Source organism: Staurois parvus, unplaced genomic scaffold (assembly GCF_062004578.1).
Source record: "Staurois parvus isolate SC_StPar_1 unplaced genomic scaffold, SC_StPar_1.0 ptg000154l, whole genome shotgun sequence".
NCBI classification, from domain to species: domain Eukaryota; kingdom Metazoa; phylum Chordata; class Amphibia; order Anura; family Ranidae; genus Staurois; species Staurois parvus.
Window position 1 is genome coordinate 10,388,885 of NW_028317950.1, and position 19,546 is coordinate 10,408,430.

Genomic DNA, 19,546 nt, shown 5'->3' on the forward strand with positions numbered 1-19,546 from the left:
ACAAAGCTAATGTTGCTACTGCGGTCATTGGGTGGCTACACCCAACCTAACAATCAACCAATGTAAACAATCATGTGCTATTAGAGACATATACAGGGGTAATAACAAACAACTGCAATATCCGAAGCAATCATTTTCACACCCAGGTTTCCAATATGGTAGAATATGAAGCAAGCACTCCTTCACATATCCATGGAACGTGATCTACCCGTTGACCGCAAGCAGCCAATGTGTAGATCGCGAACACAGCCCTGCACTGGCGATCCTTTCCCCCCAGCCACTGCAGAGTGGAGAGTGGGAGGTATCACAGTAGTATAAGAAGGGTAGGAACATGTTCCCGATCTTGCAGCCGCTGCCCCCCTCTCCCTATGACAGATGTACGGGGCAAAGTTCCCCATTTTAGCTGTCATCTTTCAAACACAGGGCAAACGTGCGGGGCTCCACTCACACTGCCCTGTCTTTCGTTCACAGTTCTCTGTGAATAAATGAACTACAAGTCCGGTCAGCCTTGGCAGCTCTCGGCTTGTAGTCCTCAATGAACTACCACGGCGCTGTGAGCGCCGTGGTACTTAATTGATTCTTCCTGTCAGAAGTATCGTCTTGCTCGTACGGGATGTACAAGCAAGCAGATACATTGACAGTCTGCAGGAGACCTGCATGGCATCAGTGATCTGCCGATCGCTGGAGCAATGCTTTAGAGGCTCCTAACACAAAAAATAATAAATGCCCATTTTTTACCTGCATAAAAATATGCATTTATCTTTTTTTGTGTAAAGGTGAACTTATCCTTTAACCAGCAGGTGATTGGTTGCTGGGCAGTCCTAGCAAACAATCACCAGCTTGTTCATGTGAAAAGTTAACTCTGGCAGCTCCCACACCTGTCCTCCATCTAGTACTGTAAGTGTACAATCCAAACGCACACGTTCCTGCGTTAAAAATGGCTGTGTGTATAAGTGGGTGCTGCAGCGACCATCGGCTGGAACTGAACAGAATCAGCAAGGAAGAATGTCACCAGCACACCGAGGATCACCAATGTGGGTCCAAAAGTTTTAATGAAGAATCACATAGTTAAAGCAAGGCAACATTTCGGAGTCTCGCAGGACCCCTTCATCAGGCATGTGAAGGGGTCCTGCAACACTCTGAAACGTTGCCTTGCTGTAACTATGCGATCATTCATTAAAACTTTTGGATCCATATTGGTGATCCTCGGTGTACTGGTGACCTTCTCCCCATCTGGTACTGTGATACCTCCCACTCTCCGCTCTGTAGGACACCTATGTAAGATAGAAGAGTGCTACCTGCATCCTGGTGTATGTTTGTGTGTGTGTGGGAGGGGGCAGGGGACACAATTTTGGGGGGACAGAGGACACTACAGTGGGGGGGGGGGTAAAGGGGACAGAGGACACTGCTTTGGGGGGGCACAGGACACTGCTATGGGGGTGCAGAGGGGGACACTACAGTGGGAGAGGGTGATGCAAGAGGGACGGAGTACACTGCTAGAGGGGGGCAGAGGACACTACAGTTGGGGGGGGGGGAGGTGATGTGCAGGAGGACAGAGGACACTGTGCGGGGGGGGCAGGGGACACTACATGGAGGGGTGTGCAAAGGAGGGCGGAGGACACTACAGTAGGGGAGGAGTGATATGAAGGGGTCAGTGGACACTGCTTTGGGAGTTCACAGGCAGGGGACACTACATGGAGGGGTGTGCAAAGGAGGGCGGAGGACACTACAGTAGGGGAGGAGTGATATGATGGGGTCAGTGGACACTGCTTTGGGAGTTCACAGGACACTGGTATGGGGTTGGGGCAGAGGACACTACAGTGGAGGAGAGATGAAGAGGGCAGAGGATACTGCTTTGGGGGGGGGGGCACAGGACACTATGCTATGTTTTTATAGGGGGCTTGATAGTTTTTTTTAAGAGGACCCCCCCCCACCACCCTGGGGGTCTTTGACTTCCTCCATGTTGTCCAGGTAGATCTCAATTTCTGAAAGGTTGCCTACCCCTGGTATAGACATTATGATGGATTCTATAAAATTTGCCGTTCTTGGCAAGAGATCTGGTAGCCATATATACATACATATGTTGGGTTAGGCGGAAGACAGGAAACCTACCAATATGTTTTTGGATGGTGGGAGGAGACTTAATGAGAGAACATACTGTACATACAGAACCCTGGGTGTGAATTCAATCTAGGACCCCAGAACTGTTTGCTTCATTGTGACATCTGTAAGCCTAAGTCGAATCGCTTTTGTACTTCCCAATAAATTAAGTCCAGCCTCAAGCATCATACTCACCGTACAGCTTAACTGTAGTCGTGGTCTCACCCCTCTTTGTCTTACGCATCAGCATTGTTGCATATTCATTGTAATTGGTGAACACAACATAATTTTGGATCTGTGCACCCCATTCTGTAAGAGCAAAAAAATGATCCATATATTATTAACGTAAGGCAGCCTGACTGATTCCAACCACCAAGAAACTACAAGGCAGGACTGCTGGGTGGCAGCTGAAGATCTGGAGAATGCCAGTCTCTGGTTCCGTGAAAACTGGTTGTGGTTGGCTAAAAGAGAATTATAGATATTCAATGTTAACATTAAGAAAGTAATGTGAAGCTTTTAATTATTAAAGATGAATATCTGCCTCCTTTGTTATCTTGGGTTCCATTGTCTGTCTGTCTGTCTGACAATTAATCCTGAGTAGTAGTGGTCAGAGGTCACCTAAACTCTGATAGTTGCTTCCCTGTCAAGTGCTTGACATCACACACTGTCACCCAGTTACTAAGAATACATAACAGTATCCAATGCTTAACATTCCTCCTAAAGAGGAACTTTTGTTGTTTTTTTTTTAATTAAAAGCCAGAAGCCACATATAATTTAGTTGCTGATTTTTTTAAGAAACAGACACCAGGCCAAGTGTCCAGGGCTGTCTTTACTGAAGGACATTCTTTGTCAAACTTTGGATTTATGGTGCCTCCATCTTGGATGTGAGAGCCAGCTGTGACTGCCAGATGTTTTACCGTTGGCTCCCCACTGCACATATATTAGATTGTGCGGTACTGTCAGACCGATCCTTCAGCCTCCTGGAATGTAGGATGTGTACCAGGAGGTTATGTTATTTGATACTGTCGTATGTACCAGGGGCAGACTGACAAATCATTGGGCCCCTGGGCATTAGGGGATCATGGGGCCCCTGTGTCCTTGCCCAAACTCAAAAAAGCCTATGAAAAGGGTACCAGGGGCATCTCATGGGGCCCCCTACTGACCCCGGGCCTCAGGCAGTGCCCAAGTTTCCAAATGGCCAGTCCACCCCTGGTATGTACTCAGAAGCTTGGAGATAGTAGGTGAAGTTAAAGTGTTACTAAACCCAGGACCCTGCATTCACTATATCTGGTCTTCCACAGTACACAAAACATAGAAATGCAATGATTTTAGTAAATATAAACTGCTAAATCCCTTCCTCATCAGCAGCATATAGCAGTCTTGTGACTTCTATCAGTGACTGTCCGAGCACCGGTTACAGTTTGTAGAAGCAGTTTTCATTCTCACCTGATTGTCCTATGAGGCTGCATAACTCCTGAACCTCTGTCTGGAAAGTGCTGATTTGCCCTGTGCTGATCACATGCACCCTCCCAGTGGAAAAAAAAAGACCTCTCTAGCAATACACTCCAAACTGAGCATGTACAGAGTGACTCCCAGATTTCTGTACTATCAGCAGATGGATTGGGGACAGTAGAGGAAGGGGAGGATCAGAGAAGACAGGATGAAACATTGATTTGTATTATACCAGTTGTGACCGGTTCTGCTTAAAGAGGAATTTAAAGCGGTATTAAACCCAAAAGCAAACATTTATTATCATGCAGCTTACCAATTCTTAGATGTGATGGATGTATTAGTTTTCTTTTTTGTGCTTTCTTTTCCTTATTTTTCACCTGGTGATTTGCCCAGTAAGTCTGTTGTTTTTCAAAAGAACAAGTTCTCTTGCACATATATCAGTTAGAGTGTTGAGACAAACTATTACCCATTGACAAAAGTAGTTACAATGATCACCATTTATTTATGTAAAACCTTTATCCTAAAAGATAAAAAAAAACTGTTTGCTGTAACTGCTTTTAAAGTGTGAGCTGGAGTTCAATTTGTTAGTGTATTTAAATCTCCTAGTCCAATCCCCTCCCCCATGACTGACAATGTTGCTGTCCAAATATGCACCTTGTGCTCCTTCATCCATAGTGGGAGAACTCTAATGCAGGAAATATGTTAGGCCCCATTCACACCTGAGCATTTTGTAGTAGGAGGCTCGAAGCTCCAAAATGCTCTGGGAGAAAAAAATCAATATTACTCTATGGAGATGGTTCACAACTCCACTCCAAGTTGCCTGAAGCAGAATGCCTAAAGCTCAAAAACGTTTTGGAGCTACTTTGTAGCTCCAATCAGGCAGATTGATGCATTATCATTCCAATAGAAACACATGGAAATGCACAAATCGCACGTTTTCATATGCTTTCACACATTTTGGCGCATGACCAAGAGCGGTTTTCTGGCAGGGAAAACTTGGTAAGAATTGATGTCACAGATTAAATTTTTCTCTATTGGCTAATACGAAAACGGCAAAACTCAAAAAGCCTGAAAAAGCCTAAACAAAGCGCGCACAAATGTTTGCAAACATACATAAATACGGGCAACAAAATTTGTGAAAAAATGCACAAAAACGCTACACTCAGATGAGAATGGAGCCTTACTGGTCAGATCAGCAGGGAAAAACAGAGGGAAAAAAAAGCCTAAAAATAAAAACTAATGCAGCCACCACATCTAGTGATTGGTAAGCTGCAATTTATTACATTTTTGGTTTGGAGTTTAACCGCTTTAACTCTGCCTAACCTCCTAATACTAGCCCCATCTAAAAAAAAAAAAATACTTACTAGACCATGGGAGTCAGCGTTGTCTTGCTTGAAGAATATGTACCCACTTTGCTGCTATTGTTCAGCACTGCCATCTTTAATGGAGATCCGGCACATGTGCACATACTCCACAAGTCTGTTCAAGATCTACAGAACCTGTGAAAGACCCTGCAGTGTGTCTGCACATGTGTCAGATCCCTTGTGTAAGCGCTGACATGCCACCGCTAGTCTCTTCCAGTTCTCTAGCATTGGCTATGTGGTGTGTGAGCGCATGCACAACCTCTTGCAAACTACTCCTACAGTGTCGACATCACATGACCCAGCAGGCTTCTTATGATCCCAGCACATGCATAAGAGACCGATGGTGTGTCTGTGCATGTGCTGGGACTAACCAACAATATCCTCCTGGCCTGGATTTAAAAAGCAAAGAAAAAATTGAATAAGTTTTTACTTTTACATTTTTTTTGGCAAATATCAAGAGGGAGGAAAAAAAGTGGCAGATGAGAGGACCTTTCTAAAGTGAGTAAAGTTCAGATTTAAAGCTTTTGAAACAGTTTATGGAAAATTAAGATAAACCTACTTGAATTGTGGTGATTGAACTTCCCAGGGATGTCTGTCTTCTGATAGGCACCTGTGACTTGTGTGCAAGTTCCTTGTCTGCAGGAAATATCAGATGATCAGCATGTACCCAGGGAGACATCTGTTATTTTTTAAAATAATAATCCTTGCAGTTTACTACTCTGCCACTAGATGGTAGGGTGGCACAATTTATAGGACAACATCTCTTTGCTGCTGCTGCTGCTCCTGCTGATTTGAGAAGCCCATTACCTAGACTCAGATAAGCCGCATGCACCAGATATGCTGGAATTTTTCTGTAGAACAAAATACCTCTTATGTTGCATATGTATGCATGTTTACGCACGTACCAAATTCAGCATAAATGCAGTCTACTGGCCAGAATATTAATTTATGTGCATATGCGTGCGCTTATGCGCGCTTAGTCACGTTATGCTTATACATGCTGATAACATGCATTCTGAACGCAGGTTTGGGGCATTTTGTTTATGCAGCTGAATGCTTTGTGCAAATATGACCACACGTGCATAGCCATAACATAACAGATGAGTTCATGGGCAATTAAAAACAAAAACACCAGCCGCCCTTAGAAGTGTGCATGAGGATCAATGCTTTAGGCTTTATACTTCAACCCACAATGGAAAGACATAATATAGAATCTGGTTTCTATGGAAAAACATATTTTTTCAGTTTTACCAGTTTCCGTTAGCCATCTATGCAGGAAATACAAACTTTTAAGAATAGTAAATAGTGCATGAAATAAGAAGGAAAATAGAAAGTTGGATTTTTTAAAATAAATGACAAATGTAAAACTTCCCCTTCTTTTAGCTTTCACTAAGCCGCAAATTCACACACAGTAATGTTAGTGTTCACCTCATCCTGGTGTTAACAATTTGGACCTCATCATCTGTCTGCCCTTCGCTGAGCTCCATAGTCCCCATGTCAAAACTGCTTTTGTACTTCTTCAGCCACGGACATGTTGATCCAATTGCAATGTCATACCATTTGCCATATATCTAAATAGAGCAAATAGAGGAATAAAATCAGAGATGCTAAATAGTGAGCGATATGATTCCCATGTGCTATACACAGTCGGCTGCAACAGAAATCATATTTAGACAGAAAAGCAAGCATGACAATAAGATTGAAAGACAAGATTTACTGTATATGTGTATATATGCAGTTTAAATGTTTTGAGGAGGGATTTATCCACATTGCTTGCAGCTCCAGAGGTCATCGAGGACTTTACTGCTAAATAATGCTGTATGTAAATACTTGAGTAACCATAACTTCAGTTTAGGTTAAAAAAAAAATTAAAAAAAAAAAATATATGTATTTATTTATTTTAAAATATATGGCTTAGATCTAAACTGAGTTTGCATTTTAAAATAAACCTGATGGCAGGTATGAAGTACCACGTATTTACTATATTTACTGTACATATTTTTAAACAGTAAATCCATTACTGACCTCTGGAGCTGTAGGCTTGGACAAGGACTTCAGCACTTTTGCTGACACCTTTGAGGATCAACTGCTTCACAGTTGCTGTAACTACAGAGGTAAGTGAAACTAATTGTTTGCTTGTTACATACAGGTAAATATTTGAGTGTCCAGATCCTTAACACAGCCACGCTCCAGCCATATAAACCAAATTTCAGCCAAAAGCATAACCTTCTGTCAGGCTTTTATTTCTGAATATGACACTATTGGCAAGGAGTCCGAGTTTCTAACCCCCCCACTTGCTACCAGCTGTAAGTGTTTTGGTCTTTTCTTCACTTTCTGTCCCAGTAAAAATAGTTTCTAAAACAAAATGTGAAGATGGGTGAGTATACATGGCTGGGAGGTGTGCTATCAGGGCACACTATCACCTTGCCCTAAATCAGGGCTTGACAAATTTGTTTTGAATCTGGGAGCCAGCTAAAAAAGTTAAGAGCCAGCTTTTTTAGCTTAGAATAGGTTGTCAGCGCCTGGGGTAAGGCAACTTTTGGGTGACAAGCTTCACCCGATGCAATTTGCCGCAAGACAATCATGTCAAATCCACCCCACGTTTTAGGTGCCATTGAAAATAATGGCACCTCAACCTGCATTTTGTGATCAAAGCAATTCTGCCATGATCCCAAAACGCCCAGGTGTTAAATGAAACCACTTTGTTTCACATATATGCAATTCTGGATGCATATGCAACTCACAGTGTTTTGAGTGCTTTTACGAAAAGGATCCTGTGCGAGTTTTTAGCAATGCATTCCTGACTCACAAGTGATAGAGTAGAGTAGCAAGATACAGTGGGGCAAAAAAGTATTTAGTCAGCCACCAATTGTGCAAGTTCTCCCACTTAAAAAGATGAGAGAGGCCTGTAATTGGCATCATAGGTAAACCTCAACTATGAGAGACAAAATGAGAAAAAAAATCCAGACAATCACATTGGCTGATTTGGAAAGAATTTATTTGCAAATTACGGTGGAAAATAAGTATTTGGTCAATATCGAAAGTTCATCTCAATACTTTGTTATATATCCTTTGCTGGCAATGACAGAGGTCAAACGTTTTCTGTAAGTCTTCACAAGGTTGGCACACACTGTTGCTGGTATGTTGGCCCATTCCTCCATGCAGATCTCCTCTAGAGCAGTGATGTTTTGGGGCTGTCGCTGGGCAACACGCACTTTGAACTCCCTCCAAAGGTTTTCTATGGGGTTGAGATCTGGAGACTGGCTAGGCCACTCCAGGACCTTGAAATGCTTCTTACGAAGCCACTCCTTCGTTGCCCGGGCGGTATGTTTGGGATCATTGTCATGTTGGAAGTCCCAGCCACGTTTCATCTTCAATGCCCTTGCTGATGGAAATCTCATGAGATATGGCCCCATTCATTCTGTCCTGTACATGGATCAGTCGTCCTGGTCCCTTTGCGGAGAAACAGCCCCAAAGCATGATGTTGCCACCCCCATGCTTCACAGTAGGTATGGTGTTCTTTGGATGCAACTCAGCATTCTCTCTCCTCCAAACACGACAAGTTGTGTTTCTACCAAACAGTTCTATTTTGGTTTCATCTGACCATATGACATTCTCCCAATCCTCTTCTGGATCATCCTAATGCTCTCTAGCAAACTTCAGACGGGCCCGGACATGTACTGGCTTAAACAGGGGGACACGTCTGGCACTGCAGGATCTGAGTCCCTGGCGGCGTAGTGTGTTACTGATGGTAGCCTTTGTTACGTTGTTCCCAGCTCTCTGCAGGTCATTCACTAGGTCCCCCCGTGTGGTCCTGGGATTTTTGCTCACCGCTCTTGTGATCATTTTGACCCCACGGGGTGAGATCTTGCATGGAGCCCCAGATCGAGGGAGATTATTAGTGTTCTTGTATGTCTTCCATTTTCTAATTACTGCTCCCACAGTTGATTTGTTCACACCAAGCTGCTTGCCTATTGCAGATTCAGTCTTCCCAGCCTGGTGCAGGTCTACAATTTTGTTTCTGGTGTCCTTCGACAGCTCTTTGGTCTCCACCATAGTGGAGTTTGGAGTGTGATTGTTTGAGGTTGTGGACAGGTGTCTTTTATACTGATAACAAGTTCAAACAGGTGCCATTGATACAGGTAATGAGTGCAGGACAGAGGAGCCTCTTAAAGAAGAAGGTACATGTCTGTGAGAGCCAGAAATCTTGCTTGTTTGTAGGTGACCAAATACTTATTTTCCACCATAATTTGCAAATAAATTCTTTCCAAATCAGCCAATGTGATTGTCTGGATTTTTTTTCTCATTTTGTCTCTCATAGTTGAGGTCTACCTATGATGCCAATTACAGGCCTCTCTCATCTTTTTAAGTGAGAGAACTTGCACAATTGGTGGCTGACTAAGTACTTTTTTGCCCCACTGTAAGTGTTCACATAGGATTGCTATTGAGAGGAGTTTTTGCATAGAAGTCAATGGAAGGTGTTTTTGCATTCAAGTCAGTGGGAAGTGTTTTTGCATTGCTTTGCAAGTTTTTAGCAATGCAGTCCTGATTCACAAGTGATAAAGCAGAGTGGCAAGATAAGTGTTCATATAGGATTGCTATTGACAGGAGTTTTTGCATTGAAGTCAATTTGTTGGAGTGTCCGATGCTAGCTATCTCTGTGCAATAAGCTTCTGAGCCTGAAATAAACACCTAAGTATTGCGATTGTGTATTACATGACAAGGTCCCCTCATCCATATAGCCCAATATACATAACGTAGGATCCAGCTCCAGGAACAACCCAAACATAGAATTTATGCTATGAAGAATATCTAACCAATACCTATATACTGTAGTTTGGGGTATCTCCAGACCATATGGATGAGGTCACCAGTTGGATCCCCACATCGCGAGCATGCAGCATCTGGACATCATCCATATGTAAACAAGCTTTTGGGGGTACAGTAAGTTCTGTGTAATGAAAATAAATGTGAAATCCTCTGCGAGGAGGACATAGACACCAATAGTATGGCTTCCAACATATATTTTCACTCCTTTTCTGTAATACTTGCTATATGCTCCATCCATCTACAGTACTTCTACATGGGAGATAAATATTTCCCTCTAATGCCACAATATGTACCGCAGCATAAACATCAGATATCATTCCCTTATGAGATGATGCAAATAATAATTATCTTACGTGACGGGTATCCCACTCCACTCTAATACCTTTTCTTTAAACTGCTCCCTCAGGGCATGTCTAACCTGCAGATATCTGTAGAAAGATTGATGCTGGATGAAAACTCCTCTTTTAATTCTTGAAATGTTTTCAGTGAATCAAACTTATACAACTGGGCCAGATGTATCATACCACAGTTTTCCTATTCCTTATTTTTTACTATAAACAACTTCTGCATGTTTTTAATATCCCAAATTCGGGAGAATTCTGTGAATCCCTGATACCCCATTAGTGCTTTAACTAACTCCAACAATTTTACTAACAATAACAGCTTTGGGCACTTCAAAATGAAACTTCGCCCCTAAAGCCTTCACCACTATCTTGTGCCCAGTACAGGTCAACATCATATCTCTACATGCATCCCCCCTTCTGTTAATCCACTATTTCTTAAGTGCTGTAACTGTGAAGTCAAAACAAAATCTAGGGGTGAGGCAAAGCTAATCCCCCATATCCTTTGGCAATTGTCACGTACGTAATCATATCCTCAATACCCCCTTTCTCCAAATTAGTTCTCTAAAATAATATCCAATCCCTGAAACCACTGTTTAGGGATCCCTATCGGGAAGTAATGTAATAAATACAAAGTTGCGGTAACCAGGTCATCTTAATTAGTTTGCAATATCCCACCACAGATAATGGAATTCAGTGCCCCACCCCACTTTTTCTTTTAATTAATGGGACTATATTATCAATAACATAGTGCTTAGGATCTCCTGTTATACATACCCCTAGATACTTAATTTTATTAGCTATCTCCATTTGAGGAAGACTGGCCAGTAAAGGTTCCTCTAATGCAGGCATGTCCAAAGTCCGGCCCGCGGGCCGTTTACGGCCCGGGGGTCGGTTTAATACGGCCCTCCAACAGCCCTCCCTGCTCTGTGTAATGTGGCACTCCCACGGCCCTCCCTTCTATGGCAGACAGTTTTCTGCTTGAGAGCAGAGGGCAGTGAGCATGCCTGACTGCGGCACGTTCTCCCTGGTCTGTGTAAATGCGGCTGTCGCACGGCCCTCCCTTCTGTGGCAGACAGTCTTCTGCTTGAGAGCAGTGCGCATGCGTGACTGCGCCGCGCTGGGAGCGACAGAGGGCGGTGACATCAGGGCCGGGCTTCCAGCGTGAAGTCTCTTCCCCTCCCGGCTGCCGAGCAGAGACTTCAGCTCCAGCTACCTTTTTCACCCTTCACATTAGTGCAGGTAATTTTTTTTATAAATTTATTTTCAATACATTGTGAAAACTCAGCTGTCAGTTGATCTTAATGTTATGAAATGAAAAGTATGTCGTTTGCAATTAACTTGGCATAAAATAATTTATTTGCATTTAATTGTAATGGTTCAAAGAATGTTCGGAAAAATGTTCGGCCCTCCACCATGTTCACTTCATCCAATCTGGCCCTCTTTGAAAAAAGTTTGGACACCCCTGCTCTAATGGATCCACGGGTAACAATAGTGATTTATCCCAATTAATGGTCAGGCCAGAGAACCGCCCAAAGTCACCAATTATACCCATTACATTAATCAACAAGGACCTAGTGTCTCCCAGGAATAGGAGGACATCATCCACATAAAAAGCTATTTTCTCCTACCCAGATGTCTGCTGGAACCCCCCGAACATCCAGCAATGATCTAATGGCTATTGCTAATGGTTCCATTGCTGGGGCACAAAGGGCACCGCTGCCTAGTCCCTCTAGCCAAAGGAAAGGTCTCCGAACATTCATTATTTACTCTTACTTTTGCTTTAGGAGCCTTATAAAGCAACTTAACCCAATTAATGAAGGAGGGACCAAACTGAAAAGCCCAGTACATGCCAAAGATAATACCCCTCCAAGATATCAAATGCCTTGGCTGCGTCAAAAGCCAGCAGAGCTATCGATCCCATATTTAACATCAGGATCTGTAAGTTAAGGTACACTCGTCTTATATTCACACTAGTTGATCTATTAGGTATAAACCCATACTGGTCCAGGTGTATAAGTAACTGAATGACCTTACTGAGCCTATTGGCTAGAACCCTCGCCAAAAGTTTCACATCTGTGCACAATAGAGATTTTGGCCTACTGTATATGAAGGTGGTTTAAGCAGATCTTTTCCTTCTTTGGGCAAAACAAAAATAAAAGCTTCCATCGTAGAGGCCGGTAGAGCTCCTTCTAGTATTGCTCCATTAAAAACCTGCAACAACTCCGGTAGTAATGCATCCCCATAATACTTATACATTTTTGCTGGCAGGCCATCCGGCCTTGGAGATATCTGATTCGCGGTCGCCATTACCGCAGCCTGCAACTCTTCTAGGAGCATCAAGCATCTCTGTATCTTCCCTAAAGAGGCATGGAATCCTCAAATCTTTAAAAAAATCCCAACGCTCTCCTTCCATATCTACGCAGTGGGAACTGTACAACCCCTCATAATAGCTTTTAAAAGTATCCACAATTTCTGGGGAGTATGAGGTGATTCTACCCATGTTTGTTTTATTAGCTGGTACAATAGAAGAGACAGAATTTGCCCTTGCTATTAATGCCAGCATAGGACAGCATAGCAACACATTTTATGAAACAATCTTTTATTCTCTGCCTTTTTAAGGACTAGGATCTTATATTCTTCCTGTTCATTCGACCAATCAAGAAGTGCACCAGGAGCCAGATCATCCACATATTGTCTTTGCGCCAATGTTACCTCTCCTATAAAAGATCATTTTTGTTCTTTAGTGCGTCTCTTGTTCCCCTGTATTATTACTCCACAAAGTAAGGCCTTAAGAGCATCCCACATTACCCCTGGGCCCACAGTACCTACATTCATCTCCACAAACTCCATTAACATCAACACCAATTCTGGCTTCCCTATTAACTCAAACCAAAAAGGATTTATTTTCCATTCTGCTGGATGATGACTTCCGCCCAGACGCATCAACAGAATTAGGGGAGAGTGGTCAGAAAGGTCTCTGGGCATGTAATTTAAACTAGATATAAAACCCAGGCATTATCAGTTCCCAGGGCAAGGTCAAGAGTTGAGAGTGTAAAATGAGTAAGGGATAAGCAGGATTACTGACAACTAGCCAGATTTCAACAACCTCCACACATCATACAATCCTGCTTCTTTAATAAGTTGAGCAAATATATTGCTAACACTATCACTGTCTGCTGATACACCAGGAGGGAGCCTATCCATCTTCGCATCCAGCACCATATTAAAGTCCCCCACCACTAATACTGCCACTCCAGGTTTGTCTGCAATAAATTGCTCGTCCATTGGATTGCTAGACACCACTGCAGTCGACACTTTGCATTGCACTTGGTGATGTAAAGCTTAGATGCAGCTGCTCGGCCATGGAAACCCATTCCATGAAGCTCTCTATGCACTGTTGTTCTGCTAATCTGAAGGCGACATGAAGTTTGGAAGTCTTAGGCTATTGACTCTGCAGACAGTTGCCGACTTCTGCACACTGTGCACTTCAGCATGCACTGATCCCACTCTGTAATTTTACGTGGTCTACCACTTTGTGGCTGAGTTGCTGTTGTTCCCAGTTCTTCCACTTTGTTATAACATCATTAACAGTTGACCATGGAATATTTAGTAGCAAGGAAATGTCATGGATTGACTTATTGCACAGGTGGCAATTTATCAGAAGGCAGCATCCAGGACTGCTAGAAAACAGTATGAAGTAAAGGGACACCGTATTACATGTTGTCACCAAGTACATGTGATATATAGGCTTAAAGTGTAACACAACAGCATAAGATCCAAAGCACATATAGGTTTGGTGGACAATCTACAACAATACAAAATCAAATGAAAACTAGGGATAAATCCCATTCAATAAAGACCATATGAAGCCCATAGTGGCAAAAATGGTGTATGCATAAAGTCCAGAGGACAACGACCTTACGTTTAGAATTTTATATAGAAGAGGGGAAATAAGAAGGAAATAAATGATATATATACAAAGGGAAAGAGGAAGAGAGAGGGAGAGGAAAGAGGGGGAGAGGGGGAAAAAGGGGGGGAGAACGAAAACTTGTCGCTTTTTTTTTATAGCACAAAATATAAAAATGCACAGGCAATCAAATACCACCGAAAGAAAGCTCAATTCGTTGTAAAAAAGGGCTTAAATTTAATTTGGGTGCAGTGTTGCATGACCGCGAAATGGTCAGCTAAAGTAACGTAGCGCCATAACGCAAAAAAAAGGCCTGGTCAGGAAGGGGGGTAAATACTCGGGAGGGCAAGTGGTTACTGTATGGGCTGCCTTAGACAGTGTCACCAGAACAGGGTTTTCCTCACCATCTGTTTTTATGAAACTTTGTTCATAGTTTGGCTTTCCCATCACTTTTGTATACCTGAGACAATGGACATCAGGAAACATAGAGAAGTAGAATTTCCCCAGTGGGGACAAAAAATAAACAGGAGGTTCTGACTTTTCTACGCTCTGTACACTAAAACAATTTGGCTTTATATACACTTATGTCCTAATCCCTAACCTTCAACCCTAAAATGCTGAACCTGCCTTATTGGTGGACTGTTACCAACTCCAGCCTACATCCAGGTGCTTTGTTAAAATAAGCAGTCAATATTAAATTGAAATAAAGAACATTTCATCAAACACATTATCTGTGTTAGAACCTGACACTTAGAATTAAAGCAGCACAAAATCAAGCATTTATTATATTGCAGCTTACCAATACCAACCTAAATGTGATGGCTGCATTATTTTCCTTTTTAGACTCTCTTTCCTTTATTTTCACCTGGTGATCTGACAAGCAAGTCTGCTGTTTCTCAACAGAACAAGCTGTCCTGCAGATGTAGCAGTTAATGGGTTGAGATAAACCATTTACTCCTGACAGGGGTGCTTACAACGGTCAGCTTTTATTTATTTATGTAAAATCTTTATCCCAAGAGGAAAAGAAAAACGGTTTCTGGAACTGTTTGTGTAACTCCAGTGTGAGCTGGAGTTTGGCTTCAGTTTGTTAGTATATCTAAATCTGCTAGTCCATCCAACATCCCCCCACCCCCAAGACTGACAATGCTGCTGTCTAAGTGGTGCCCCTGTACTACTTTATCCAGACTGTCGGCCCTCTAATACAATAGGTGTGTTACTAGCTAGATTCCCAGGAGAAAACAGAGGGGAAAAAAGCCAAAAATAAGAAAACAAATGCAGCCACCACATCTAATGATTGGTAAACTGCAATATATTACATTTTTGGCTTTGGGTTTAATACCGCTTTAAGCTTCTGAACAGAGGTGTAATTTCCCATCTTATATCTCCAGTCATTGGTTACGACTAGAAAAGCAGGAACACTTCATTACTTTATTTATGTCATCATGCAGAAGGAACATTCATAAGGAAAAAAGCTAATAATCATGAGAAGAAAAACAGATAGATAAAAGAACTGTAAAAATAAAATGTGAAACATTGGTCATGATGAGTAACAAAAGTGAGAGTCTTATGGGGTACTGGTAAAAAAATCAGGAAGCAGGTATCTTTTTATGCCCCAGGATTGGTTGGGGATCCTAACAGGGTACAGAGAACACTGAGTATTCCCCTATCTTCTTTTCCCTTTTTTTAAATCTCCTGCACTTACCCTCATCTCTGCTACACTTCCCACACAAATTTCTAAACTCAACCCGCCAAAGTCCTCTTAGTCATGGGTCCCGGTGTGTACGCATCTACACATACAAAGACATGTTGATACATGATGTTACCTGACTGTTGTGCCTAATTGCTTTCTTGCTCTTTTCAGGAAGCGCCATATAGCTGTACTTATTTTTCCTTCATTTATCATGTATTGTGGGTTTCTCTTACTATGGTCTTAAAAATGTATTGCATAAATACAAATAAACAGTTAAAAAAATTAGGTGATTTAATCAAAGTTTTGCTATATTGGCTAAATGCATTCAAGTCATTGGGGAAAACTACACTAAGGTGGTTTTTGGTTGTTTTTTAAGTGTGCTATGGGCTTTTAATTGCTCCTCTGGGTTACAGAAGCTCTTTCCAACTATTCTGAGACCAGCTGTTGTACCTATTACTATTTTAGACCTGTGATTGTACAAAAAAATGACCTCTCATTATTGTACTTGGTTGTCACCAATAGGAAAAACAAAGTGGAAAAAAAAATATGAATAACACAAATAACCATCAAATACACAAAAAACATGAAAAACACAAATACAAAAAACACTAGAACACTAATAAAATAAATTGACCTAAATACATCCCAAAAAACAGTACTTTTGTGGAAAGTCAATATGCTGATATCACTCTGTTCATCCCTAATGATGAAAAGGCAATTATGGGAAGTGCTGTATTACCAGCATGAGAGGATAGAAAGATGTTCAACAATAATTTAGAACTTGGCTTTTTGATACAAAAAAGAATAAATGTAGATTCTAAAATAAATTCTAAAACTCTTTCTTGCTGTTCTAAAGTCAATACATTGGAAATGCCATATGTCCACTATTATCCACACAATAATACAACAACCATTCTTCAGTAATAGCAGGAAGAAATGTAACCATTATGATTATCTATTTTCTATATTAACAAGAAAGCAATTAAGTAAAATCAGGAAGTTACCCTGGTAACATCAAAGTTCTCTTGTGGTGTAATGGAGACCTCCGTCTCAACAGGGATGCTGGTCACTAGGCCCAGGAAGGCAGGGAGGAAAAGTAAGTACGTCTTCATGTTCACTGTCAGAATCCCGTTACTCCAGAGGTAAACTGTACCGCTCTCTTCAGACCGTCAAAGTGTAATGTCTGATGACCCTGCGAACAAAGACCTGTGCCCAGTGGCCAGCATTTCATCAACAATTTCCACCAATGGCAAGCATGCTAAATATTGATCCACCCTTACCAAAGAAGAAAAAGAGACTCATCTTTGCTAAGAGGGTTAATGAGGATGATGGTCGCTTTGTAGACAGGAAATCAATAATTTGTTTCAGGTTACTTTTTAGCTTGCAGCTACTGAGTCCATGCCAAGATCAGTCCATTTAAAGTCTGACATGGATTGATAGAAATATTCTGGTATCAAAAGTGAATGAAAAAGTGCAGTAATAGCATCAAAATCATTGCTGGACTAGGATTAAAGAGTGTTTCTGGTGTTTAAAGATAACTGTACTTTAAAAAAAAACACATTAGCTGTTTTATTATATACATGCAGGGCCAGGACAAGGGATGGGCAGGAGGGGCGGCTGCCCTGGGTGCAATGATTTAGTGTAGGGATGGGTGTGCTTTCCTTTTGTCACAAGGCTGACAGGAGTAGTGACAGCGGCATCACTACTCCTGTCAGCCCAGTGCTGGGAGCAGTGACGAGAGAAAAAGAGAGCTGGGACTCGGTGCAGGCTATGCTCTCACTCCCTCTCCAGTGCAGTTATCCTGTATTTACACCTGGGGGTGTTCACAGACAAACAGGAGCTGTACTAGCAGGAAGGAGATGTGAGAGAGAGAGCACATCCTGCAGAAGTGTCCAGGAGATAGCCAGGAGTTGAGAGCCATCAACACCCGCATGTGCCCAGTGATAAAACTGAGCTGCACAGTAATTTTGACAAGTAAGTGACTACTGGGCATAGAATCCCATAAGCTAGAAAAACATGAATTGGGGGGGGATGCGCAGTTTGGCATTTTTGCCCTGGACGCTGTATGACCGTGTCCCGACACTGCATACATGGATACTGAACAAATATAACACCTTCCGTCTGCTTTCCATGAAGCTTGAGCCCCAATATAAGCATTGCTTTGTTTACATTCAGGTCATCTGCAGTGTGCACTATAACTGCAGACAAGGAGCTAGAGAAAAAGTCTCTTGTGCTTGCTCTAACCAGGGGCGGACTGACCATTTGGAAACTCGGGCACTGCCCGAGGGCCCGGGGTCAGTAGGGGGCCCCATGAGATGCCCCTGCTACCTTTTTCATAGGCTTTTTGAGTTTGGGTAAGGACACAGGGGCCCCATGATCCCCTATTGCCCGGGGGCCCCATGAGTTGTCAGTCCGCCCCTGGCTCTAACCCATCAATAATAGCAGGAAGTGAAAGGAACTCTCTCCAAAGTGAGTGTAGGCTCATCAGTTGCCCTATTACATTGGAAGATTTTCCTGTAAAATGTCAGACATTCTATCAGGGTGATAATGATCACCAGGAACATTGTCTTCCAACACTTCCCTACGCAATCAAAACCTGAAAAGACCTTTGGTTTTATGTTTAATCTTTTTTTATTGAGTTTTGAAATAATATAGCACAAAAACAGACGTTATGTTCAATACATCCAAGTATAGGGTACATCAGCACAAACACAAAGGTTCAAAAGTAATATGGCACACATCTATTAGCTTAGGTTATCATATCAAAACTATGAATGGAAACAATAGTCATGGAGTTACTCATATAGGAAATCAAAAAGCATCAGTTTGCCCTCATACCCAATAGCCAGTACAGTAGTGAACAAGAGTAGCAAGGCTATGAAAATGTCTCCTGCAACATATAGGCAAAACGGGACAGCAGCTACAGTATGTGTACAGCCGTTCCTGGCAACTCAAAGAGAAAATAGGTGTCATATGGAGAAAAGGTAAGAGAAGAAATACAGATGACAAGGATGAGGGGCAAAAAAAAAAGGGGGGGTAGGGAAAGAGGCACACATGCATGGAGGCCCTGGATACAGCCAGGTATTCAATCCTTGCCAGATATGAAGGATGCAAAGAGTAACGAAAATAGGACCATACAGCTTGCACGAGTTAGGATTCAATTTTGTCTTCATCCCAGACTATCATACCCTTCAAGCAGTCGATTCTGTCCATTTCACAAGCCCATTCAGTCAGCGATGGTGGTTTGGTTTGACGCCAGTGTCTAGCTGTCACAGACTGAGCGCCAGTTAGGAATTGTCTGATCAAGCTCTTTTTGATTTGTTTAATGGAATCTGACAGCATAGACAACATGGTGGTTCATTAGTGATTGGTCACCCACAAGCTTCTCATACAGTTGCAGTTTCATACCCCAGAAAGGGATGGCAAGTGCCCCAAAGGTGGGTCATAGTGCCAGGGGCCTATAAATATCTCTTACATGTATTAGGATTAGAAAGATCTATTTTATGTAAGATTGTGGGGCAGACATACCATCTTGACAATGGGCTCCATTCACAAAAGTGTATCTCATAAGGTATGTAGGTGTCTGGAGACATTTCCCCTAAATATCACATGCAATCCTGAAACTGTCAATTCACTCTACTGTTTCACAGTATTTACCACAAAACACTCAAAAATGCTCGGTAAATACCGCATGAAAATGCATTAAACTCAATTCACAGAAGGAAATAAATAATGAAATGCATGTTGTAATTAAGTAGTGGTCCACACATGCGGTACTCAACGAATGTAAAAATATAATGGCCAATTTTGAGTATTCTCTTCCTTTTTCGATTAGTTCTCTCAACTGTAATGCATAGAA

The 19,546-nt window shown here is 42.1% G+C and overlaps 1 protein-coding gene across 2 annotated transcripts in view; it reads right to left on the reverse strand.

Moving 5' to 3' along the window:
- The window catches only part of LOC149463492 (protein AMBP-like), a 30,658-nt gene extending 13,767 nt beyond the window's left edge, over positions 1-16,891 (reverse strand). For both annotated transcript variants that reach the window (XM_089675032.1, XM_089675031.1), the window contains exons 1-4: positions 16,692-16,891; positions 6,345-6,487; positions 5,476-5,552; positions 2,296-2,409 (exon numbers count right to left, since the gene is read on the reverse strand). In XM_089675032.1, the coding sequence (XP_089531158.1) occupies positions 2,296-2,409; positions 5,476-5,552; positions 6,345-6,487; positions 16,692-16,799 (442 nt within the window). In that variant the 5' untranslated portion in view covers positions 16,800-16,891. The remainder of the gene's footprint in view (positions 1-2,295; positions 2,410-5,475; positions 5,553-6,344; positions 6,488-16,691) is intronic.
- Positions 16,892-19,546: the final 2,655 nt, after the last annotated feature.